We start from the raw sequence: 27,724 nt of genomic DNA, 5'->3' as shown, positions 1-27,724 counted from the left end.
CCTGACATTTTCCCAAGTCAGGCTTATCCATTTGACTAAATTGGACGCCTATGGATGTCAACGGCAGCTCACGAGTTCATAAATCCCTTTGAAATCCCAAATGAATTGGATTCCTATTTCTAATTTACTTTGATCAGGGAAAATGTCCATCTCGACTGAAATATGATTTGTTGTCCTGTTAGTAGGAGTGTCCTCCACACCACATTCAACCCCCCCTTCTCTTCCCCATTGCATCCCACGCGTGGACGCGCTGCGCGGCCACACTCTCAGCTCGGCGTCGGCGGTGGTGGTGGCGGAGAACGCCTCGATGAACAGCAGCGCGACGTGACGTGACCGCAAGAAAAATCCTCGCAGCAGAAGCCCCAAAGACACGCAGGAGCGTTTTTTTTTCTTTCTGAACCCCAATTGGATCCTCCATGGTCGAGTTATCGGAGCGGTGGATTGTTCCTCGAGTGTCCGGACGCACCGCACCGGGCTCCGGCTGACTCGGTGGCGGTTGGCCGCTCTTCCTCGTCACCCGGGCGGACTGGAGGCGGTGGCGGTGGCGGCGGTGGGTCGCAGGCGGTGGAGGAGGAGGTAAGAGCAGACCGAGACCCTCTTATTACTCATTTTCCCTCTTATTTTAGTCATTCATGTTCCATTTTGTTTGCGCGTAGACGTCATTTTGGTCGTTGTCATCTTGCCCAATTCCCAATGTATCCGTTATTGAAACGGCATGATGGCATATGTGCCCTCCGTCCTTCCTTGTCGCAGCATGGATGTCACGCTGTTTTCTTACATAACGTTTTTATGTGCATTTTTTCAAATTTTTTTATGGCTCTGAGCAATGATTTCATGCAAACATATTGTCGCAGTCCTTCCTCGTGGGAGGGAAGGGCAGAAGGGGGGCATGTTTCAGTCTCATTTGCAGCTGGACAAAAAAATAGCAGCTTAATAGAGCCTTAAAAAAGAAAAGAAAATATTCCCCCACTCCCTGTTCTGAATGATGCTTTTGCGAGGTTTGTCTGTCAGTTTTGTGACGTTTAAAATAAAAAAGAAGCCGCACACCTTCCATTTTTTAACGGTGACACCACGCACTAAATGCAAGTCATTCGCTGCCCTGCCTTCGGTAATTTCTACATTTTATTCTGTCGTCACTAGTCTCAAACTATTTCTGGCGTTTTTTTCTCAGAATTGTATTGTCAATGAAGTAGTCAATGTCCATTTATCGAGGGAATTCCTCCCAAAACCGCACGAAAAAGGCCACACTTCGTGTTAGCTATCTTAAAGTTAAGCTAGCTTCAATTAAGTAAACACCTGTCATTGATGATGAATTGAAACTGGGATCACTGGTTTTGAATTCTTATGTTTCCATGCCGTTGATGGTGCGAGATGCCTAATGTCTAACGTCAATGGCAACAAGAAACGGAATTCACTTTAATAAAGGGTTATATTCCACACTAGTGTTCACGTTAGCTTAAAATTTGAGCGACGTAGCCTTCAAAAATGTGTTGTCTTTAATGAATTTGTTGCCTGCCATTTCCATTGAATTTAAACTGGGAACACCAACTGTGTCAAAACCATTGAAGGTGCTTAACATCCAATCATTTTGACCAGCCCTCCCAGTCTAAATGCATTTGGGCACATAGCCAATGCGTTAAAACTCAATTTGTTAAAACTCAATTTATTCCAATTTCAAATCATCAGATTTTTCAATGCACGTTATGATTTTAAAAGTGTCCATTGTTGCTCTTATTTTCATTTTTTTGCCCGATTTCATGCCTGAATTGGAATTGAGTTGATTGGTTACGTGGTGAAAACGTCACACGCTAGCATAAAATCTGAGCGACCTAGTTTACAAACATGTGTTGGCTTTATTCATCGCATTGATTTTAAACTGGAATGACTGACCGAATGCTCATCTTTCAAGACCATTCACGGTGCTTGACGTCCAATCCAATTTGAATGGGGGGGGGAATCTGCTGACTTTCCATACGATATGTTGTGATGTTTTGGCTCGCCGAGTCGTTTCCTGTCGGTCGGCTCGCATTGTGACACTTGAGCGAGTTCACCGACAAGTTGGAACTGGCAGTCTTGTCCAGACGCTCCCCCCTCGGGTCTGAGATCTGACCGAGCATGTGCGAGGTGGCCAAAGGAGATTGAAATTTGGAGGAAAAAAAACCCACCCTCGTTCCCCTCGCCTTTTTTTGAGTAAAATATGTCCACCATGTCTCTTTTGGTGTAGCAGGATGACTTGATTTGACTTAATAATCACATACTTCTGTCTCGGTTGTCTTAAAATCAATTTATGCTCGACAGACAGACTGGGTCAGATTGGAATATTCCGCAAAAATGTTTCAAATATTTTTACAAACTCTTTTAAATCACCGGTGTCAAACTCTTGGCCAGTCACGTCTTTTTTTGTGGCCCGCAAAAGTAAATCATGGGCTTTGACGTTTTGTTTCTTGCTTGAATAAAATTGGAATTTTTAGTTGTTGTTGAAAAAACAAGCTACTGCCCCTTCTTTTTTAAAAATGTAATATATAAAAATGAATAAACTTTAAAAAAAGACTTGCATCTTTATCCCCTTTTCAATAAAAAAGAAACAACATATTGCAAAAAAGTAAAAAATACAATATTTAATTTTTTATTTACTGAAAAAAAAGTTATAAATTAGGTCCAGGTGAGGTTTGTTTGGCCCAAAAATCATGTGCTTCGAATTCAAGTTTTTTGCTTGAATAAAATTTGAAAATGTAATATTTAAAATAAGTTATTTACTGTTTCCTCCCCTTGAAAAATAAAATAAAAACATGTATCTATATTATAGGATATTTACAGTTTATCCCCCCATTGTCTTTTTTTTATTACTAAAAATATATTAGAAAATTGCTATTATAAAATTCTAAATGAGGATTTGGACACTTTTTACATTTTGAAATGAATGTGTAAGAGTGGCCTAATTCATTTTTAACAAACATTGCTGAAAATTGACATTCATTTGCTGCTGCCACCCTCCCACTTCAAATGGATTGGACGTCGAGCATGGTAATGGCAGCCAGTGAGTGAGAAACGCACTCTTTAAAACTTAACACTGTTAAAGGAAACAAGATGGCGGCCACGAAGGTGAATCGGCGTTGAGTCAATGCAAGCCTTTGACTGTTTATTTTCCCGTCCCAGAAGAGGCCGCATTCATCTGGTGGATAGCAAAGCGCTCATGAATCGTGAATGACTTTTTGATTTTGTTTGTTTATGTAGTTTAGGAAAAGAAAAATGGCGTCTTGATGTTGGGGCTGCCTCAATAAATAGGTCACAAAGTCATTGACTAATGTTGGGCGACTTGATGAGTCACTTAGAGACATTATCGACCCGAAACATTTTCCAAATCTGTTTGTAAATATTCTATTATTAATATTGTGTAGTTATTATTCGTCTGGCTTTTTTTAAATACCAAAAAACTAAGGATAAGCAAACAGCAATGCTATTTTTTTAATGGAAGAAAACTTAAAATCAGATAAAAACAAATCCTGATTGTCAACATTTTCCAGCTAGAAATAATCATCAGTCTTAGTTGTGATGTCACAACCAGAATAGCTGAAAAAGTGGGTGCTCCCTAACCCCGTTTTGGATGGAATAACCATCAAATGTGGTCAGATTGGAGTACAAAATTCAATTTTATTCCATTATGTGTCATCTTTAATCCGGTGTGAATGATTCAAGATGAATGTTGGTGCGAGTGGCGCCGTCCCGGGAGGGATTTTAACGTAGATGCCGGGGCGCGTGCCTCCACTGCTGCTGTGCGACTGAATCCATTTGCGGCCCAGCTGCAGCTGTCAGAAAAATGCGCTCAACGGGCTTCTCGGAGGCGGCGCTACTTACGTAACGAGCTCAATGAAACGTTAACGTCAGCAAAGATGACGGCGCAGCGAGGGGTTTCTCAAGAGAAAACCGGAGCCCAACAGCCCCCGCAAAGACGAGTCTGTCGCGTTTTCACGTCGTCAACTATTGACGGTGCTAGACGTCCAATCCATTTTGACTGGGAGGGGTGAATGAACGTTGTTAATATCAATGATACTGAAAGATGAGCATCCAAAGCCAGTTTAAGTGATTTGGACCTCTATTGTTGTCAATGGCGGGCAGTAAGTCCATTTTTTTGTCACTTCCTTGTCATTTTAGGGTACTTATAGGTCACTTCCTGTAAATTTCGGCTCATTTCCTATTGATTTGGATTGACTAGTTTGTGTGTAGGTCACTTTCTGTTGATTTTTGGCCATTTCCAGGTTACTTAATGTTGATTTTGGGGTCTTTTAAGATACCTTGTTAGCTCATTGGCTCGCATTGACGGCAGGGGGCGGATCAACAAATTGCGATAGTGCGCGCACCCAATCACAGAAATCACCAAATTCTAGTTTTACAGCGTCCATGTCCAAAAATAAAGCATTTACATTATCAGCTCTACCTACGACATGCTTGAGGTACGATGAAAATTTCGATCGAATAATTCGCCCTAGATACGGTCAAAATTTCGAGATGCGACCAAGCCAGGTGGCCATGACATGAGGCTGTTTATCATTGTAGCGCACTGTCTTTTTTTGCCGCATCTCTTTCGTGTATAACAGATATCTACGAGCTCTGAACGATTTGTTCACACTAGTTTCTTCTACGCATCGACCAGAAAACGCACAACGCGCATGCGCGGGCAAAAAGAGGGCTTTCTGGGTAATGAAGTATACTTGTGCACACAACACCGATTGCCAATGGAACCCTTTCTCAGAATAAAACTTCATTACCCACAATCAATACGTGAGTAGGCTGTTATTCCTTCCTTAGCCTGTTAGCGCCCGCGATCGCTCATTCGAGACTACTTCTCATTAGCAAGTGGTCGTGCGTTATCCTATTGTGAGGACATTTGTGTGCATCGTTTTCGGAATATTTTGAAGGGAATACAACAGCAAACAGGCCATCGATAGCCAACGTGAGGGTGGAGGCGTGGCAAACAACTAACTAATAACTAATAAAAAAGATTAAAACTAAATTAGTATTCAGTTTTATGTAAAGTTACATTAAACGTATGTTTGAGTGTGTCTGTATATATTAATCCAAGTTAATTTAAATTTGTTTGTTCGTTTACGAGTGCGTTGTTGCCATGGATAAATACCCCCCGAACACCTCGCCTCCTGCCTGCCTCTAATATTAAACCACTAGTTATGTGTTACTTTGTTAATAGATGGCGAATTAGAAGAAATAGAACATTTTTTTCCAATCTAATATCCTGTTTTTTGTGTTTTTTCAGAGGGTTGGAACGAATTAATTTGTTTTTAGTTCATTTCAATGGGAAACGTCTGCGCAAGTTACGAAAAGCTCGACATACGATCTCAGTTCCGGAACGGATTAAGATCATATGTTGAGGTACCACTGTAATTGTGTGTGTACAGTATGAATGAGCTACAAAGTTGGGCAGAGCACCCCCGCGTGCTGTACGTTTGACACCACTGGTGTAAGCCAGCCCCAGGATGAAGTCAACGCTTCACATACCGTGTCTGCCTGTTATGTTATGTATCTCTCAGCAAGTGTATTTATAGAGCCGCACAATGGCAGGGGGGCGGAGCCATCTTAAATAGCATCCGTCATTGTCCGACGGAAAAGAAAAAAATAACAAAAAAATGTCGCTTTCGTTCAGCGTCAGGTTCCCTTCTTCTTTTCCTCTTTCATGTTCTCAAACTAAACACGCTACAACATTGTTTCCACTTCCTTTTACATGCAATTAGTGTTTCCCACAATGCACTTTACACGCGCTGGATTTGTCATCTTTCCCCCAAGTTGTGGCTTTCTTTGTCAAAACTTTCCTTCTGGACAAAAAAAAACCAAAGAATGCAGCAAATTCAGATTTGGGTTTGGTTTGGACACCCGCGTTTTGGTCCTTTTTGACAGCTTTCGCGGTTGTGCTCTATACATTGGCTATCTAAAAACAGCGCAACGCGATATGGGAAAATAACGCCACGGTTGCCGATTAAAGCCGAGTGTCTGGGGACAATAAAAAGCTTTGTAGCGCCTGAGTGGCGGCAGTCAGATGATCAACATCTTTGGGTCTACTGACACTCGCAATTAAATCACATTTATTGGCATCCGTGTGCAAAGTTCCACTTTTTAGTTGGACTGGAAGCAGTTTAGCGCACGTTCAACGTTGTTGCTTTTGGAAACAACATTTTCCCCATAGGAAATCCTATAAATTGGAATAACACGTACGCCTTATAAAACTTTTTTAACGTACAGGCCATGTTTTAACGTCGGGGTAGTATGGAAAATGGAATTTGGTATGGCGTCTGTACAAATATTTGTGGGTTTTTATTGGCATTGTAGAATTAAACAACAATGATGTGGTAGGAGCATGACATTTATGCATGAATTGAAATTCAATTCAAAATACTTTAAAGGGATTGGGCCGCCATTGACGGCATTCAAGGTCCAATCAATTCGGCACACTTCAGCGCATTGGATTGGATTGGATAACTTTATTCATCCCGTATTCGGGAAATTTCGTTGTCACAGTAGCAAGAGGGTGAGGATGCAGAAATAGGAAAGGCATTTTGGACAAATACAATAATTAAATACATGAATAAATATATAAATAAATAAACGTGTTGCTGGAGGAAAATATATATATATATATACATACACACATATATAAGCACGTATATATACATACATACATACATACATACATACATACATACATACATACATACATACATACATACATACATACATACATACATACATACATACATACATACATACATACATACATACATACATACATACATACATACATACATACATACATACATACACATAGATGTACATACGAGCTTCCCTGTCAGTGCGACAGTAGCTAGCGCTAAGCTAATTGTGCGGCTCAGTTTGACAGGCCTGAAAAAGCGGGTCGCCAGAGAATCTTTCTTCGCCTTCTCGCAATTAGCGGCGTCATTTCTGGCCTCGGCGCTGACGCGTCTTGTTTGTCTCTGCGGCTCTGCCCTTAAATGTCTATTTTCTGCTCCAGAGGATTTCAACTGTGGCTTTTGGATTCGGGCTAAATTATGTTGTCAATGTTCTATTGACCAACTTGTGGTGCCTTGGCTATTTGGCTTGATTTTGATGGAAACTCAGTGCTCACTCAGTGAGGAAATAGTAAAGATTGTGTATTTTGGGGACTGTAAATTCTCATCGTTCATCCCCCAAATAATGTTTTTACTCCTTTTTTGCACTTTAGTTGTGAGCAGTTGAACATCATTAGATTTTTTAATACGTCTTAGGTAGTGAAGGATTACTGAAGCCCTGCTAATGTATAGATTTTAGTGCCGACTAAGATATTTTAGCACAATTATCGCTCTGAACATGATGTTTTGTTAGTCTTATAACTTCTTTAAAGCCCCCAAAACTGGGGCCCGCGCCCTTGGCACCCCCCTTGAACTCCGCCCCTGAACGCACCCTTAGCTTTATTACTACTGAAAAGGCAACCAAAACGGCGAATGATCGCTCCCAATCCAATCGGATTGGACACCTATCGTCGTTAATGGCGTTGAAACATTTCAAAATGAACACCCGCCTTCGTGTTGTAACCCCGGAGCCATTTCCAAATCATTTGGTGCAATGTACACCTTTTAGTGCCTTGATCAAGAAGGCGCTGAACGTAGCGCTCTGATTGGCCGGCCCCAACGAAAGCAAAGGAGCGATTGGCTCGGAGTGCCCGCTGTTGTCATGGTGCGTATTTGTGGTCAAGGTGATCAAAGTGGTCTTAATGAATTCAAATGAATGCAGAAGCGCAAGTACACGTGTTTAATTCCCCGTTTAATCCTTCCTTTAGGACACCGTCTCATCACACTCAATTCCAATGTTCTTCGGCATTAATAATAATTGTCATCGCGATAATATTAAAGATGAATCGAGGTAATGTAGATTTTATTATTTCAATTGTTTTTATTCCATTTTAGGGGGGGGTGAAGGTTCTTAAAGGTACAGGAGCTTATTTTTTTAAGGGTGATGACGACGTGCTCTGTTCAGTTGGAGAGCAGCTGCTTTTTTGGGGATGGAATGGCCATACGCGAACATACAAATACACCAATAGTGGCCGCTAAGTGGATTTGGTGGCTGGAAGAAGGCGGGGGGGAAGGGCGGCGGCATCTGCACACGTCTTGCGCGCTCTTTGTAGGTCTTTTGTCTGCAGGACACCAATGAGTGTTTGTGTGTCTTTGTGCCACATAAAGGACAGGTGCCTGTTTTTTTATGTGTGGTTATGATGACATCTTAATCATGGCTTCCCGGAAATCAGGCTTTTAGTAAAATGGGCAGAAATTATTTGTATTTTTGAAATGAACTTTTTCAGGGCTTCCCTAAATGAAAACATTTTAAATGAGTTTATCAGTCGTAGACATCCGATCCATTTGGAGTGGGAGGTTGGCAGCGAAAACATTTTTAGATTAGATTAGATAACTTTATTCATCCCGTATTCGGGAAATTTCATTTTAGACCAGAATACAACGAAAGTTAAAAATAAATAAATCTGGAGCTCTCATTGGCTGCTGTTGATGGCGCTATAGATGTCCAATTCATTTGGAATGGGATAATAAACATTGCTGAAAATGGACATTAGAATGAGCTATGCTAACTTGTTATGATTAATGATAATAAAAAATATTCTGCCTAAAAATTTAGCCCTAAAAAAACTGTACTCTAAAAAAATTGTACTCTAAAAAAATTGTACTCTGAACAATTGTACTCTAAAAAATTGTACTCTAAAAAATTGTACTCTAAAAAATTGTACTCTAAAAAATTGTACTCTAAAAAATTGTACTCTAAAAAATTGTACTCTAAAAAATTGTACTCTAAAAAAATTGTACTCTCAAAAATTGTACTCTCAAAAATTGTACTCTCAAAAATTGTACTCTCAAAAATTGTACTCTCAAAAATTGTACTCTCAAAAATTGTACTCTCAAAAATTGTACTCTCAAAAATTGTACTCTCAAAAATTGTACTCTCAAAAATTGTACTCTCAAAAATTGTACTCTCAAAAATTGTACTCTCAAAAATTGTACTCTCAAAAATTGTACTCTCAAAAATTGTACTCTCAAAAATTGTACTCTCAAAAATTGTACTCTCAAAAATTGTACTCTCAAAAATTGTACTCTCAAAAATTGTACTCTCAAAAATTGTACTCTCAAAAATTGTACTCTCAAAAATTGTACTCTCAAAAATTGTACTCTAAAAAATTCCGCCTAAAAATTCTACTGTAAAAAAATCTACGTTGACCCTTAACGACACTTGATCACTCGGCGCCACATTTTAAGCTCATCATTTATGAATGAGAAGTCATGTTAATTGGTGCCAAGTTTACAAACAGATGCCCGTCCATCACGGAAATGACACGACGTCCTTTCAAACATGCCCCGAGGCTCACGCGTGTCCTAATGGACGCATTCTCAGAACTAAATTGGGTGCACCTAATCCACGTCATTGATACTCTTTCCTGCCTCCGTCACAAAAACGCACTCACGCGCCGATGCTAACAATCCAGTCATAGAAATATTTTTCCACCACGTGGCCTCATCAAAACATTCAAACGCAAACGTCTTGCGCGGTATTGTAGCCGTTGTAATTCGGCACCCCTTCCCTTCCGATTCTTCTCCCGGCGTCGGGAGGAGTTCCAAAATCTCCCGCCTTGTTTTCCGGAGAAAAAAAGGACGAGGGAGTCTGTTGCTATGGTGACCGAGATGAGGATGAGGATTGGCCAAGCGGTCTGAGATGTGAGGGAGCTCAAAAAATGAGAAGTAAGCGATAGGCCTGTCGCCATAACACATTTTGGTTGTTAATACGCGGGTTAATATAAAAAAATCAATAAATACGAGAACTTTAACCACTATTGTAGTGACAATATATCCGAATAACCCAACGATTTAAATGCTGACTCTATAGACATTCATTTTCCGAACAAGGGTCGCAGGGGGTGCTGGAGCCTAACCAAGAGGGACACCCTGATTTGGTGGTCAGCCAATCGTAGGACACATAGAGACAGACAATCATTCACACTCGTAGCTAAGGACAATCTAGCCTACAATTAGCTTAGCATGCATGTTTTGGGATGTGGGAGGAAACCGGTGGACCGAACTAGCGAAAGCCACTTAGGAATGTCGGCACCCACCGGGGATTGAACTCTCGACCTCAGAATTGTGAGGCTGATGCGCTAACCACTCGTCACCGGGGCTTGACTTTCGAAAAAGTCTTTCGAATTGACTCAAATGATGGAGAAGTGAAACCTTGGGTCACTTCAAGTAACCTGCGCAGGAAGTGAAAGTGACTACTAAGAGGACACTTGATTCCTAGAAATCCAATTTTGAATCAAAATTGCTATGTAACATATCTTCGTTAACCTATCCGTGAAGTTCAGATTTGTACTCTTGTTGAAATCTAATCAAATTTAATCTAAACAAAGTTAACTCTCATACAATTCATAAAATAAATAGAAGAATAAACGTAAAAATGTGCAAATGGCGACTTGGCAGGCAGCCTGCCCCGTATCCCCCCAATGTAGACCACCGTGATGTTATAACTGCTATTTCCTTGCACTTGTACAAAGACAATAAAGTTATCCTTTCCATTCCATCCAAAAGCTAGGTTTCCATAATCAAATGACTTAAACGAAATCTTAGCAATTCCCCTCATGTTCGCGTCGCTCTTAAAGGAACGCTGCCTCAAATTGATTTAAATCAAGGGCGGAGCGGTAACCATGGGAACAGATGCCCCCTTGGCGGCCCGTTGAGCCGGATGCACGGCGCTCTTAAATCAATACCAGCCATTTTCACGAGGCTGATGTCATCCTAAAATGCGACGCCATTCGCGAGCGGGGAAATTAGCATGCGAGCCGCCTATGCATGATGGTAAATATCGAGAAACAACCGCGCTCCGTCACCCTGCTCGCGTTTGCTCGGTCTGTTTTTGGTTGTAATTTCTCCACGGATGTCTAGCCTTGTCATGTTAGCTAAAATGAGCTAACTGTAAATTCTTCTACCAGTCCAAGTTTGGGCCCAGGCAGGGAAACGCGCTTCCTGTGTCAAAAGATTTGTAGTCCGCTGCGTGTATGTTTACATACGTGTGTGTGTGTGTTTGTGTGTTGAGGAATTCTGAGGTTTGGTGTTTATTGCTGTTACACTGGTGAGAAAGTCAGAAAGAATGAAGGCGGGTAGAAAAAGAATGACAATCATTTCGACCGGAACTGGTTTGTTTAGAAATCAAACTTGCGGTGTGAAAAGGAAAAAAAAACTGATTCCAGATTAAATGGCCTGCCATTGACGGGGAAGCATGTTTTGTTCATTTTAACTGGGAGGAGCTGGAAAGGATTGTTCAATTTTTTTGGTGCAATTTTGCGAAAAAATGGCAGGGGAGTTCAATGTGACTTGATTTGGTGACTTTTTCAGATCTTTTTTTTAAATGAAGTGAACTGGAGAATAAAGTAGGGTGATTCGCAATGTCATTATGTTTAGATCTTTGTTTGAAATTTATATGGATTTTTTTGTTACAAAAATTGGCATACCCAAAAATTTGACAAAAATATGAATATTACATGTTAAGTTGCAAATATGGATTTTTTTGGTTAAAAAAATTGGCATACCCAAAAATTTGACAAAAATATGAATATTACATGTTAAGTTGCAAATATGGATTTTTTTGTTTAAAAAATTGGCATACCCAAAAATTTGACAAAAATATGAATATTACATGTCAAGTTGCAAATATGGATTTTTTTGTTAAAAAAATTGGCATACCCAAAAAATTGGCAAAAACATGAATATTACATGTTAAGTTGCAAATATGGATTTTTTTTGTAAAAAAAAATGGCATACCCAAAAATTGGACAAAAAATATGAATATTACATGTTAAGTTGCAAAGCATCATTACAATATTAAAAAAAGAAAAAGCATGATCGTCTCACTAAGAATCGTTTAAGACCCCCGACCCCGTTTCCTAAAAAATAAACCATTACTCGACGTCGGGATTTAGCTTTAGCGATCGTTAATCTGTAATATCCTATTTTTTTCCCATAAAGGGCTTCTGCATTTTTTTTAATGGCTTCCTCTCCAAAAATTCCCTGTAAACAATGCTACACATTTTTTTAATGGATTATTCTATCATATTGATTCACTCAATAATGATATTTAAACATTTTCCAAGGCTGGCATTTGAACTGAATGAAACGCTTGTTGGTTTCTTAGGTCATCTTGTTAGTCTTCCATTTTCTTCCTTTTGGTTGGGAATAAAGTGCTACTTGTTGTGGCTTTCACTTGCCCCGTCTATCTTTTTTTGGACTCCAGCCTCGTCCGTCGTCTGCTCGGTCACAGTCGACGTCTTTGTTTGCCACTGCGCGCTTCCGCTACGGTTGGCGGTGGAATTTTGGACATGGATGCTGGTTTTTAGCCCTTTAAGTGACATGGATCACTGCAGTGGACATCTATTTAAAAGTTAGCATTAGCTTAACTCGTTCACATCCAAGAAACAGCAAATCCGAAACAAATCTAAAAAAATATATACAAAGTGTACACTTAAAATTGCTCATTTAAAACTTAACAAAATTATATGTTGATTATTTTTTCTGCTAGCTTCATGCTAACGCATAGAAAGTTGGAAAAATGTGAGGAATCATTGCTAAGTGCAACAAACTAGCCAAAAAGCAGAAGGTGCGAAATATATATTCACCAGAAACGATGCAAATTACTCACTATGTTCTTTATAATCACATTCATTTGAAGTTAACTTTTAAAACCACACCCGAAATTAAAATGAACCACAAATATATCCAAACAAACCACTTGACTAAAATTTGGCTAGCCTAACGCTAACTCACAATGCAAAACGATCTATATTTGCTAACATAGCTAGCATTGACGTTGCTGTAGTTGTGGTCACTTCATTAATTCAACTCAAAACCACTGTACATTTCACTTCAATTTTATTTTGAATAATAGTGCAGTGAAAGCAACAACCAAGTAGGAAAGAGGAAGTTTTCAGAATTTCGGAACTGGAAATTTAAAAAGTGACATGATTTTTTTGGGCTGTGTGAAAGTCATTTTAAATCTGAAGTCCATTAAATGATGTCGCTAGCTTTTCCCTTTTGGATGTTGTAACCCGCACAGTTTATTGTCTTGTGATTAGCCACTGTCCTCGTCGGCATCAATTAACCTTTGTGTGAGCGATTGAATGAATGCGAGCCGGCTATCGGTGTCCACTATAGACCAGGAAGTGAGCGGTGAATTAGTCCATTGTTTCGCTCATTAGAGCCACTTTTGTGCGGGCGGTGGCTGCTGTTAATCTTAGCACTTGGCTTCTGGCCTGTCACATGATCACACACGGGCGCACAAACACTCGCGCTATGTGCTTATATAGCCGGGATACGTTGCTCATACATAAAGTATCTTCTTGTTCTCCTTTGGTCACATGTTTTGTCTATCTTGTTGCTTCCAGCAGGGAAGTTCCCCCTCGATTAAACCTGAATTCGGGTTGCGCCAATTCAATTTTTTTTTTAAACTCCCATTGCTGATACTGTAATGTTATTACATCTTTTGTTTAATGTGGTATCAAGCCTGCTACTTGTATTAAGTACACAGACAGTGCTATTATACCACATTAGCTTATCTAATTTGCTAATCACTTATGCTAGCAGAGGACACTAGTTCACGAGGCTGCTTTTTCCAGTTTTCCCTCCTAGTTAAGCTAACATCTTTATCCAAGGGTGTCAGACTCGGGTTGGTTCGCGGGCCGCGTTAACGTCAACTCGGTTTCATGTGGGCTGGACCATTTTAGATATAATATTTAGATTTTTTTAATATAAATGGATTAAAGGAACTTCATTAAAAGCCCTAAATATTATTTTTTTTATAGATTATTTGAGCTTTTTTTCTTAGTAAGAGAAAATCATTTATTTAATAATTGGTTTTCATTTCAAAAGGAAACCATTTTTTATTATGTTCCATATTAAAGTGGAAAACAGAAAATATTTTTATATTTTTTTTAGATTTTGCAAGATTGATTTTTGACCTAAAAACACATAAAAAATGGATTAAACAATTACAATTATTGATTTAAAAGGGGGGAAATCAGGAAATGTAATATACATCTATACTCCATATAAATGGATTAAAAGAACTGGATTAAAATCCCTGAATATTCAGTTTTTTATAGATCTAAAACAATGTTTATTTTAGCTTTTTTAAAATATATTTTTAGATTTTACAAAATGATTTTTGAACTAAAAACAAATTGATTAAAAAATTACAATGATTGATTTAAAAGGGGGAAAAATCAGGAAATGTAATATACATCTATACTCTTCATTTTAATTTGATCCTAAAACAGAAAGTCGGCACTCATGATTTACTTTCCCGGGCCACACAAAATGATGCGGCGGGCCAGATTTGGCCCCCGGGCCGCCACTTTGACACGTGTCTTTATCGCTCATGTCAATATGAGCGTTCATAAAACTTCCAATTCTGGCTGATGTTATCGTACATGTCCCGTCCCGGCGTCCATTTGACGGCGGTCTTTTTTTTTTTTCCTCACCCAGGCTGGCATGTCCTGAGTCGACCCCGGCGGGCCCGGAGAGAGCGCTGTGCTAATGGGAGCGGCTGCACCACCATGAGCTACCAAGATGGCGGCTGCAGCCACGCCAGCAGCGCCGAGCGGCGGCGCCTGGAGGACCAGGAGTTCAACCTACGCGTGTACCCTGGCCCCCTGGCCGAGGGCACCATCTACTGCCCGGTGGGCGCCCGCAAGAACACCTCGGCGGCCGAGGCCATCGAGCGCCTCATCCAGCGGCTGCGTCTGGACCGCACCAAATGCTACGTGCTGGCCGAGGTCAAGGAGTTCGGCGGCGAGGAGTGGATCCTCAACCCGGGCGACTGCCCCGTGCAGCGCATGATGCTGTGGCCCCGGAGCGCCCTGGAGAACCGCGCCGGCCTGGGCAGCGGCGACGACTACCGCTTCCTGCTGCGGGAGAAGAACCTGGACGGCTCCATCCACTACGGCGGCAGCCTGCAGATGTGGCTGCGGGTGACGGAGGAGCGGCGCCGCATGGTGGAGCGGGGCTTCCTCCCGCAGCCGGCGGGCAGCGACCCCCCCACCGACCTGTGCGCCCTGCCCGAGCTGACCGAGCGTGCCCTCCTGGAGAGCCTGCGGGCGCGTTTCCGCCAGGAGAAGATCTACACTTACGTGGGGAGCATCCTCATCGTGGTCAACCCCTTCCAGTTCCTGCCCATCTACAACCCCAAGTACGTCAAACTGTACGACAACCACGCGCTGGGCAAGCTGGAGCCGCACATCTACGCCGTGGCCGACGTGGCCTACCACGCCATGCTGCAGCGCCGGCGCAACCAGTGCATCGTCATCTCGGGGGAGAGCGGCTCCGGGAAGACGCAGAGCACCAACTTTCTCATTCACCACCTGACCGCGCTCAGCCAGAAGGGCTTCGCCAGCGGCGTGGAGCAGATCATCCTGGGGGCGGGGCCCGTGCTGGAGGTAAGACACCAAGTCTTTACCCGCCGAGTGTGGCATATGATTTAGTTTTTTTGTCTTTGGATAAGCAATTCAAGGTGTTCAGTTGATTGCCGGGGAACATTGAGCGCACCCGATTATAAGTCGCACCACTCCAATTTCAAACTCCTTAAGGAGAAGGAAAAAAAAATGGCACCACCCATATTATAAAACCAATAGTTTATTTTTATAAGCGCAAAAGCCCACTTCAGAAGAGCCACTACCCAAATAAAATTATTAAAAAAAACTACACACACTTACTTAGACACCACTGCCCAAATTTCATAACATTTGAAGTACCCAAATAAATTGCATCACCCAACTTGAATAAAACCCAAGAAAAATGACACATGAACCGCACTTGACTATAAACCACACCACACAAATGTCATAAAATTGAGGAAAATGAGAATAGAATAAAATCAAACCCCAAAAAACCTTACGACCCCAAAACACGCTCCACCAATGTCATAAAATGACAGATAAAAATAACATAATCCTCTTTTTTTTATATAAACAGCTACGCCCACATTTAAGATAAAAACATCCACTGTCAACAGTAAATGTTTTGAACCATGAATAGTTGAACATTAAAAGACCATATGTGTATATTCTTTAACCTCATCAGAAAAATATCGTAACTTGCTTTAGTCTGGGTATCCCAGCAATCCTTAGCACGCAGCCGCTTCCCTCTCGTATGCTCCAAATTAGACGCGGAAGTGACAAAAGCCCCGTTAAAATCCAAAGAGAAGGCTTGGGGTTATTCTTTTGGCCTCGGATTGCCTGACTGAGCTCATGAGTGAAAAGCATGAAACCGATTAGAAACATCCCGCGTTCTATATTTAGCACGTAGGATACGCGTATACGTAGCGGCGATGTGTGACGTGACCTAGAAAACCCACTTTGCTCCATCTCTGTATTGATGGAAAAAAAATAAAATCTCATAAAATGTTGCCTAATCCGCCCTGGATTACAAAATCAATAATGGATGATGGATTATGGAATTTCATTGGGGAATGTTTGCCTCTAAATGACTTAGATTTGTGGCATTCGCAGATGGACAGATGTGAGTGACCTAGTAAACTCGGGACAATTTTTCCATTTTTTTTTTCTTCTAAATTCCCCGTGGCGATTGCCGAGTGGTCCGGTATGCGACATCCTGTCAGGATGCACGCGGATGTCTTGTCCAAATGCAGCTGTGGATTTTAACTCGCGGGCCGTTTGTTGGCTTCGTCATCTGGAAAACGCAGATGACGAGCGCAGCTGTGCTTCGGCGGTTCCGGGCAGAAAATTGGCGAAAATGTTAGCGATCGAAAGCGCAAATTTGACGATAAACGAAAGACTGATGCATTTGAACTCGGGCTATCGGCAGTGAATAATAATGTTCCAACACGATATATAAATTGGCTAAATCATGATCCAAAGAAAAATCTATAGAAACACAAAACGTTGTTCAACATGGCCGTCTTTTACATCGTGTGTGGTCGATTGGTCGCCAGTCTCCGGTCTTTTGGTCGCCGGTCTTTTGGTCGCGGTCTTTTGGTCGCCCCGACCGCGGCAACGGGCGACCAAAAGACCGGCGACCAAAAGACCGACGACCAAAAGACCGGCGACAAAACAAGGTAAAACAACACGGTCTACGCATCAATAAAAGCCAACAATGGCCATGAGCAGTTTCACTGAGTGGACGTGTGAGTGTAGAAGAGTTTGTATGTACATACGTTGTCCCTTTAAGATGCTACGTCAGTTCAGTCAGGGTCTTAACAAGTTCTCCAACAAAAAACAATAAAAGTCCGGGAAATGTGGAGCTTTTCTTTAGCCTAATAATTAATAGGGCATTAAGTATGACTAAATAGTAATTTGCAGTTTGTATTTAGGGCGACTAAAAGACCGGCGACCAATCGACCGTGTACCCTTTTACATACGTGTGTGTATTAGTTACATTATTGTGCTTATTTTTTTGTTACCTGAACCAGAAATTGTTTGACGAAAGGTCTGCATGACCACAGAATGACATTTTGCGTGAAAATTTAAAGTGCTCTCTCTATTCTTTTTATGTTATTAAGCTTGGTTTCCATGGTCGTTGCTATTCTTTTTGCTAAAGCTAGAAATTTTAGCTTCCTAGCATTCGTCTTCAGGGCTAACATGTAAACAAAGAGGGCAAAAAAGATACTTAACCAACCCCACCTCATAAACACAGACAAAAACTCGCCAAGCAGAAGCTACAATTCTGGGGTCTAAATGGAGGACAAGGGACGGGCGTCGTAAAGTCCAAACGTCGTAGGTCGAGGACATTGTAACCCGAGCACTTGATAATAGCGGGAATTTATGAGGACACGTAATTGTTTTGGAGACACTTCCTGGTTCTCCACCAATGGGCATTGGCTCCAGAAGGACAATCTGTTTGCGGTCTTGTTTTGAAGACCAACTAGACCAAACCAGATGCTTTCCATCCAGATGTCCCGGGCCCCCCCCCCCCCCCCCCGAGGGACGCGACCTGTCTCCTGTGGCTGATGGATGGTTCCAGGTAGTGCCTGGGCCCTCCTCTCTTAAATGTCTCTTTTAAAAGACTTGGTGCCTTTAGTGTGCTTGGGCTTGGGAAGGTGTTGTAGCTGGCCCCAAATAGCCAGGGATGCAAGACAGGCCCTCGCTTTAAAACTGTCAATCTGGAGCCCGGGTGTACAGTTACAGTACCGCAGAGGTGAACCCGCTCAACTGAAACAAAAGCAAAGCACTTTTGCAGCCACCCTCCGTCCCTTTTGTGTCTTTCCATCTGCTTTTACCAAAGGAACATTGTCTTCTCTCAGCTAGCAAATGGTGCCATTTATACTCTTATACTTTTTTTGGGGAGATCTGACCACTCTGTCAGATGTTAGCTAGCTAGCTAGCTCCCACCGATGCACTAGGCCTGGCGAGTTGCCGTTAGCGCTTCCACGCCGGTAAATCCGTGTCCTCCGGGCAAGCCGGCATTCTTCCGTGATCTCCCAAACATCTGTTTGCCGGATTACGGTCCTCACATTCTGTCCTTCTCGGGCGCATTCCTGCTCTCCTTTCTCGGGAGCGAGCCGAGGACATTTTGCAGTTTTGTCTGCGGACAGCTGCAGCAGTGGACTCGCCTCGTTGGCCCGCACACGCTTCCAAATTTTTAGATTCTCGCAGGGTTTGGTGCCGACGCGAGTGTAGAGTTGAACGCGTCGGACTCTGGATTTCTCATATTTAACGCTGCGGATGTCAGATAAGATTTTAATTCTGGTGTAGATTTTGGGGGGGGGGGTTCCTAATATTTTCCAGGGCCGTGTACTTTTCATCAGTCACGCTTGCGTTCATCCTACTCAATGATTTGACTGTTTTTGTTCTGCCTAAAATGGAATTTCCCCATTTTGAGACTGATAAGGTCCTTATTCTTTTCTCTATGTTGTGAGGTCAGATTGATGAATAGAATTCATTTTGCTCTTGTAAGAGGATTAAGTCCAAAGATGCTAAACAGGGGACACATCACTCAATCCCCAAAAAGTCAAAACGCTCTCAGGGCCGTAAAAAAAACAATAATGTCGCAAGTTGACATTGAAAAAGACTTATTATTAGACGTCTTTTCACGACTATAAGGCGCACATAAAAGTCTTAAATTTTCTCCAAAATAGACAGGGCGCCTTATAATCCAGTGCGCTTTATATATGGACCAATATTAAAATTGTTATCACGATAAAATAAATCAGTCGATAGGGTAGACCATCCTCTACAACAACGGCAAGCAGCCCCCGACTCTACTATTTTTCCCGTAGAAAAAGTACTGCGCAGTGACTGCTGGGATATATAGTTCTTTTGTCAATATACCCAATGGATTGTGGCCTGGCAATCGGGTTCAACACAGCTTTACGAAGCATGGACGCTCGCTACTAGCTAGCTACTATTTGCGAATGGATTGTGGCCTGGCGATCGGCATCAACACAGCTTTACGAAGCAACTTTGATGGATTTGTGGGTGATGATGACATGAGTACATTGTAAAATGGCTAAATGAAGTACAAACGAACTCAGTTTTGCCTCTGTTGCCTTTTTAAAAACGTGTTTTTAGCGTGTGGGTGTAGCGTGTATGTTTAAGCTGGTGTATGTTTTGCCCTGCCTGGCTGCGTCTATAAAAACGGTGCGTCCTTTGTGTGTGTAAAATACAGAAATAGCATTCGTTATTGACACTGCGGCTAAAAATACGATGCGCCGTATAGTCGTGAAAATACGGTATGTGGCAGTTTTTTTTCCCTTTTAATTTTTTTTAACAACTGTTCCATTTCCCTCCAGTCCACCTTTAAAGCTAAAAGCGCATTTCCTGGAACATCTAACACGGTCGCTATTGTTCCAAAGCCGCCCGGTAACCGTACACGGGTCGTAAAAAAAAGCCCCCCCCCCAAAAAAAGGTTCCAAAATGTGACGCTTGTTGCAAAACACAGCTGGAAGTCCTGGAATTGTGCTCAGATCTTGTGAGCAAAGAAGGAAAAAAATAAGCTTTCATCTTTGCGTCGTCCTCCCCCAAGGACTTATTTCATGTTTTATGTTACACGCCGTCATTTGCGCAGCCAACTCCGCTTTAAACACTAATTTGAAGTCACATTTTGCAAATAAAAAGTGAAAAATCACCTAATCTAAGCAACAAATGACAGGAAATAAATCAGGAAAAAAGCTTCAATCGTTTGGAAGAAACAACTGATCAATTATATTCTACTTTTTATTCAAACTATAAAACTTTTCCATGGATAATGATTTAAAGAAATGTCCTGAAATTTGTCTTGATAAGATCATTGAAAATAATTTTATTGTGATTGAAATGAACTGCGTCTAAATAAGTGATTTTTTCATGTTTTATTGGAATGTTTCTGATTTTAAGGGGGATAAATGTGTCAGAAATATTGTTAATGGAGGAATAAAAAATAGTTTGAATCATTATTGATTTGAGCCGTTTTAAAAAGACATCTTGACATATTTTTAAATTTGTCGTAATACTTCGATGGTCCAAATGGGCCTTATTCAATAAAAGCGTCTGAACACGACACGGATGCGATTAGCAACGTTAGCTCCAAAGAGGCCATCTGGGCTAATTGCGCTAACTCAATATACCCAAGCGGCCTCCAGAACGCCGCGCGTCGCCCGATCCAACGTCAAACCCCGCGGCTTGGAAACCAAGCCTTTGTTGACTTCTTTTAAGACGGCCATTTGTTTGTGACTTTCTGGCTTTTTAAAAAAAAAAAGTGCCTCGAGCGCAATGCTAGCCGCAGTTTCACGACAGCTGCAAGAAACACGAGGATTGGAAAAATAGGACTTGTAAATGAGCACAAATGTCATTAAACCTTCATACTTATAACAAGTAATATATATGAATATTTTTTTGCAAACATAAAAAATTGAGACACGCCGCTCATTATATTTTAATCCGATTTGAACACAAACAGTGCTGCAACATGTGTAGAGAGACGATATAGCGACATATATTGTGTATATTCCTTATACGGCGGCCCGATGGGGAAGTGGTTAACACGTTGGCCTCAGTTCTGAGATCCAGGGTTCGATCCTTCCTGTGTGGAGTTTCTTCCTTGGGCTTGCGTGGGTTTTTTCCGGGTACTCTGGTTTCTTCCCACACTCCAAAAAACATGAATGTGAAGCTAATTGTACACTAAATTATCCATAGGTAGGAGTGTGCCTGTGATTGGCTGCCCACCAATTCGGGGCCTGCTGCCCATACTTGGCTGGGATAGTCACCGGCACCCTCCGCGACCCTTGTGAGGATAACTGATACAGACAATGAAGGAATAGTTCTTATTTTTTGCTAAAAGACAACCAATAGTATTCCACTTTGGCGATTCACTTAAAGTGACATTGTGCCATTTAGCATTTTTTTGGGGGGTGGAAAAAAGAGTTTGCACACCCCTAGTTTACAAGGTGGCCGTGAGGAAAACGCCAGTGCGGTGTAGGTGTTTCTTGAGTCGCCATTAGCCACCTCCTCGCCATCTTGCGTAGGCAAAAGTAGGGCACTGGGTTGGGGAAAATGTCTCCATTGAGTTGTCCTCGCTTGCCTTTGAGGATTATGCCGTTCTCTCATGTTCTTGCTCTTCTCTTTTTTTTTCTGGCCCTCTAGGGGGAGATGATAGTGGAAGGATGTGCGAAATTAAAAAATGAAGTGCTTTCATCTCGTGGGCGCAGGCTTGTAGCATTGGGAGGATAGCACAGGGCTCATTTTGATGCTGTTAACAGGCTGGCGGTGCTCAGTGGCGCCCCCTGGAAGTGCTATTTCTGACTCATTGATAGTGTTAGAGTTCGTTTTTTTCATTAAATTTGGGTGGTGCGGATTGTTGTTGAGTTTAGTTTGTGGTTTTTTGTTGGATTTTTGTGAAATTTGGGTGGTAGGCTTCATCATAGTCAAATGTGTAGGTATTATTTATTTTTTAAGTAAGCCGTTATCACTAGCCAGTTGGCCTAACACCTCTTGGCCATCGTACATTTTCAAATGGAAATGTACATTTAAAATAGACTGGAAAATGAGGAAGGTTTAAATAAGGCGATTAAATTATTAAATGATTAACTTCATGCTGCTCCACAACAGTGTTTATGTGTGTGTGTGTGTGTGTGTGGCACATATGAAGATTAAGCCGCTTTGAATTTCAAACAGAAGCCAAAACAGTTGCCTATCTTTTCCAGCAGGAGGATTTTGCGTGATTATCATGAGGCCAGCGTGCACACAAAGGCCCGAGGACACGGAAACAAGAACATTTGCACACGCACATGCACACACACACACACACACACACACCCCTACTTGGGCATTGTGTGAATAATTCTCAAGGAAATAACAACGCTTAGGTAGAACAGAGGTAGAGTAAGACTTTAACGCTCTCAGTGCCGTAGACCGTGATTGACATCCCATGCGGCCAAAATCCATTTTTTCAGCCCATCCTGATTGAAACCAGATTCATTTTTTATAGTCTAAACCAAATGTGTCAAAGTGGCGGCCCGGGGGCCAAATCTGGCCCGCCGCATCATTTTGTGTGGCCCGGGAAAGTAAATCATGAGTGCCAACTTTATGTTTTCGAATCCAATTAAAATGAAGAGTATAGATGTATATTACATTTCCTGATTTTCCCCCTTTCAAATCAATAATTGTCATTTTTTAATCCATTTTTTTTCTGTTTTTAGTTCAAAAATCATTTTGTAAAATCTAAAAATATATAAAAAATCTAAAATAAACATTGTTTTAGATCTATAAAAAACTGAATATTCAGGTCTTTTAATCCAGTTCTTTTAATCCATTTATAAAAAAAAAAATCTAAATATTATATCTAAAATGGTCCGGCCCACATGAAACCGAGTTGACGTTAATGCGGCCCGCGAACCAACCAGAGTCTGACACCCTTGATCCAAACTACATATTGGATATATATTTGCTGCACTGTTTTTATATTAAAAAAAGTCAATTGATTTGCCCAGTTTTGATTGAATTGGACATGAATGAATTTGACAGCCACCACCGTCAATGGCAACCAGTGATGCAAAAGTTTTGTGTTGCGGAATACGTAGCAGGTCAAATACTATTTAAAAAAAAAAAAATACTCGGCATTTGCGAAATAAACACAGTGGATTTACTGGGATTTTGGCCGCTAAATCCACTTTCCAGTTTGGCCATGTGGTCGTGTCCAAAAAATCTCCTCGTCCACGTCCAAAGCAAATAGCTGCAGCTTGGTTGGAGAGTCTGGCGCAGGGTTCATAACTCAGCGCACAAAAGCCAAAATGGAAGGACTCGTGGAATTATGTCTCAGCGCGCGGATGCTCGCCATGTTGGAAGGGTGACGGTGAATTATGGGAACTATAGGAAGAGGGATTTTTAATAGCCGTTTAATAAAGACACAAGTATTTCCTTTCGTCTAAGATGACAGTCGAGGTGGAACATTGGCACGACATTCGTGATTTCAGTCTTTACATTCTCATTTTTTTGGCTCTCCTTTTCTCCCTGCTCTGTTTTAACTCAGAAAAATGGCAAAAAAGGTCTGTTTCGACTCCACTGACCTGCAATAGCACAGAACAACCAGTAGGGGTAAAATTGAGGCAGCACTAAGTAGCTTAATTTTTAAAATGACGGTAAAAATAGCTTGAATGTCAACAAAAATACATTCCGCTTACTCTCACAAGGCTCGCTGGGGGTGCTGGACCCTAAAGCAATAAATAAATAAATAAAAACACAAAATAATTAAATAAATAAAAATACTAAATAATTAAATAAATAAAAACACAATAATTAAATAATTAAAAATACAAAAGAAATAAATAACAAAAAAATTCTAAATAAATAAATAAAAATACAAAAGAAATACATAACTAAAAAATATAAAATAAATAGATAACTAAAAATAAATAAATAAAAAAAAAAAAAAATAAATAAATAAAAATTAAGGATAAACACTCACTATTTTTCCCATATTTTTAAAACAAATTTATTTTTCTCATGCTTTTCAAACATCTTCCCAAAAACATTTAAATTTGATCATCTCCCACATTCATTCCTTCAGTCATTTATAAATTATGCAAATACATGTTTACCCTGTCTACAAAGTAAATAGTGTCAAAGTACTTTGAGTTCCTTGAAGGTAGAAAAGCATGATAAGTGATTATTTAGAAATTATTGAAATATTAATTTAAAAAACTCTCTATAAACAACCTTATTTTTTGCACTATAAATTGGACCAGCCAAAAAATACAAAATGAATAGGGAAAAATACAAAGAAATTTTGATTTGATCAGAAAGCAATAACAAAAAATATGTCCAAATAACAATAGTGATAGAACAGCAGGATAAAAATATGTTGACATAAGTTTTTCAGATAACTAACCTAAAAACAATCAAAAGATAGAAAGCGAAAAAAAAAACAATTAAAAAAGTGACTTATAGGCCAGAAACTACGGTAGATACAACTTCCCAGTCTTTTGGGGGTTGCCATAGCGACAGTGAGATCCTGTTTAGTTGTCATCTATATCATTTTATGACGTGCAAACGTGTCGTACGAGCCGTCAGCTGAGAACCGATCACGGCGGGGGCCAGAATCCCCCGTGTGGTGGACGATTTCGTCTTGACGGGACGTCCTAATGACCCCGCCGCTGCTTGACAGCCTTGAAATGCTCGTCACGTTAGGTTTTTTTCCCCCGTCCAGTTTGACTTTTTTAACCACAAGCCGAGACGGTCAGACTGTGGTTGCCTCTGATGGACACAACTGCCAAGTTAAAAGCTTTCTTTTATTTGCTATAGCAAAGCTTGGCGCTTGAAACAAAAATGTTTTTTGACAAAGTGTTCGCGGTGTTTTTGCTTCCTCCCAACAATTGCCGTAATAAGCCACAATTGGAGGAAGGAAAATGGCTGATTGTTCTCCTTCTGGGAAGTCGAGTCGTGTATGTTTAGCCATTTGCAAGTCGATTAAAGCAGTATCAATACATTTATCTGTATTTATCGACACATTGTTATATCCAAATAACATATTTGATTGCAAAAATAGAGTGCATACAGATATTAATGATCAATTGCATTCAATTTAAAAATACAACTTAAATTAGAAACATTAACAAATTCCTTTTTTCTGTTTTTTTTTTATTAAAAATATATTTTTTTATTTTGAAAAAAAGTCTAAATTTACTTTTGTTTATTTTTCTGACTTCAATTTTAAATGACCTCAATTTTCCATCTAATGTTCCCCTTTAGCATTTTTGTTGTAAAATTATTTGCATTCATTCATCTTCCTTTCCGCTTCTCCTCACGAGGGTGCTAGAGCCTATCCCAGCTGACTATACGCAGGAAGTCAATATCAGTACTATTTTTAATCATACATGTACTTGTCCAAATGTAAATTCATGCATCAAGAGGTGAACGGAGTTCCTCAGGGAATCGTTTTAGGTCCCGCCCCTTTTTAATGTCATTTCAACACTTCTGGAAAAAACTTTTCTTTATTTTTTTGTTTAGTTTTTTTTTACCCAAAAGACGCATCCCAAACCTCAAAAGCAGATTGTAGTCTAGCTGTAATGTTTAGGAACAACCTTCCATTTATTTTTCTGTTCCCTCCCTTATGTCTCATGTCTGTCTGCTATATAATTAGAGTCCAAACATGCCGACAAACTCCTCCCACACAAATGAATCACACAGCATACACACTTACGTCGGATCCCCCGAGGGGATTAGCACTCGGCCGCGGGATTTTCCCACACCGCCTCTGCCCGTCAAGTTTTACGTCGGCTGGCGTACGCTCGTCAGCAGTTTAGTTGGTTCGAGCGTTCGGAATCGCGTGAACCGCAATCGCCAATCGGTGCCAAGGCGTCCCGTTTAAAAGAAGGCCCTGCCGACGTTTACGGTGCTAGACGTCCAATCCGCTTGAAGCGGGAGGGTTGGCAGGGAATGAACGAACGTAAACTAATTAGTGGGATGGTGCAGTTTGGCCAGAAGAATATTTTTTATTTTTTTAAAACTGATTGGCTGTCATTTAAATTGCTTGATGTCCAATTCATTTGAAGTGGGAGGGATGGCAGGGAATGGACAAAGGGTGGCGAGGTCCGTTCAGTCGCTGCCAACCCTCCCAGTTCTACTGGTTTGGACGTGTTTGAGTGATAAATAATTGAATGGGCTTGGCCAGAGGATGTTTTTTTAATTTTATTTTTATTTTTTTATAGATTGGCTGCCAATCCATTTGAAATGGAAGGGTTGGCAGCAAATCAATGCGCTTTCATTCGATGCCACTCTTCCAGTTGAAATGGATTGGACGTGTATGTTATAATGATTGGGCAACCACTTGCTTTAAAAGTGGCTATTTTGGAAATAATATTTTAATTATTTTCACCCTTGTTTTGTCATTTAATCGTTCCAATTTGTTGTGTAATGATCATAAAAATAATAACGCCAAATTACTCAGTCGCTCCATCTGACGAGGTGTTTTTTTCTCGGCCGTGGTGGTTTCAATTAAATCGAATGAGTGGCACAAGTCGGCGCCACAGTGGGCTATTTTGCTCCATTTCATTCCCGGATATGTTCTACTTTCTCTTGACATCATGTTAATAATGGACTTATATGATTCCAGAATACATTACAAACCTAAGTAGGCTACAAGCTTGCCTTCTAATAATCAAAATACAATTATTCTTTCAACAGCGCCGGCCGGGTGAGTCATATTGGCGCGTTGTGAGCTCTTTTTTTTTCACTGTGGAATGCAAATCGACTTGTAAAAAAAGGAGGTTTACCTTCTGACTCGCGCTAAATAAGTCAAGGAAAGTCTTTCTAGCAAATTGCTAGAATCAACAAGATACATTTTTTTTTGCTATTCCAATTTCTATTCCCATATTTGGACGGCAAACAGAGCAATCCGTGCTATAATGCAGTTAAAAAGGCTTGGAATGCATTAAAAGAAGCAGTCATCATAAATTTCATCACGATCATAAATGTTTTTTCAAATGATATAATCACATGTTCATTCACTGCCATCCCTCCCACTTCAAATGAGTGGTAGTCAATGCGTTAATTTCATTTTTTGGCATTTCCTGTTCATTTTTTGCTCACTTTCTATTGATTTGTAGCTATTTCTGAGTCACACCTTATTGATCTTGTGGCAAATAGATCACTTCCTGTTGATTCCGGGTCACTGAACAGGAAGTGACACGGGGATGTCCCTGAACTAACAAGAAGGGACTTATAAATCCGCCCAATGGCAGCCAACTTATAGTCCGCACAATACGTAGTTATTCATAGACTTATTGTTTCCCACTGAAATATTTTTTTAAATTTAATTCTAGTGAAAATGAGCCACACTTGGGATTCATTCTGTTCTGGCGGCCCTCTCAGTTCAAATGGATTGGAAGTCTAGCGCTGTCAATAGCAGCCAACTTAAATTCAGGTGCCACTTATAGTCCGCACAATACGTAGTTGTTCATAGACTTATTGTTTCCCACTGAAATCATTTTTTTATTTAATTCTAGTGAAACAATGAGCCACACTTGTGATTCATTCTGTTCTGCCGTCCCTCTCAGTTCAATTGGATTGGACGCCTAGCGCTGTCAATGGTAGCCAACTTAAATTCAGGTGCGACTTATAGTCCGCACAATACGTAGTTGTTCATAGACTTATTGTTTCCCACCCAAATATTTTTTTTATTTAATTCTCGTGAAATAC

The 27,724-nt window shown here is 40.7% G+C and overlaps 1 protein-coding gene across 1 annotated transcript in view; it reads left to right on the top strand.

The window, feature by feature from the left end:
- The first annotated feature begins 229 nt into the window (after positions 1–229).
- Positions 230–27,724, top strand: part of LOC144070844 (unconventional myosin-IXAa-like) — a 70,584-nt gene continuing 43,089 nt past the window's right edge. The window contains exons 1-2 of the mRNA XM_077595309.1: positions 230–576; positions 14,586–15,535. Coding sequence (XP_077451435.1) covers positions 14,657–15,535 — 879 coding nt within the window. The 5' untranslated portion in view covers positions 230–576; positions 14,586–14,656. The remainder of the gene's footprint in view (positions 577–14,585; positions 15,536–27,724) is intronic.

The sequence above is a fragment of the Stigmatopora argus genome, chromosome 3, assembly GCF_051989625.1.
Source record: "Stigmatopora argus isolate UIUO_Sarg chromosome 3, RoL_Sarg_1.0, whole genome shotgun sequence".
Taxonomy (NCBI): Eukaryota; Metazoa; Chordata; class Actinopteri; order Syngnathiformes; family Syngnathidae; genus Stigmatopora; species Stigmatopora argus.
This window is presented reverse-complemented; position numbering and strand designations above follow the sequence as displayed.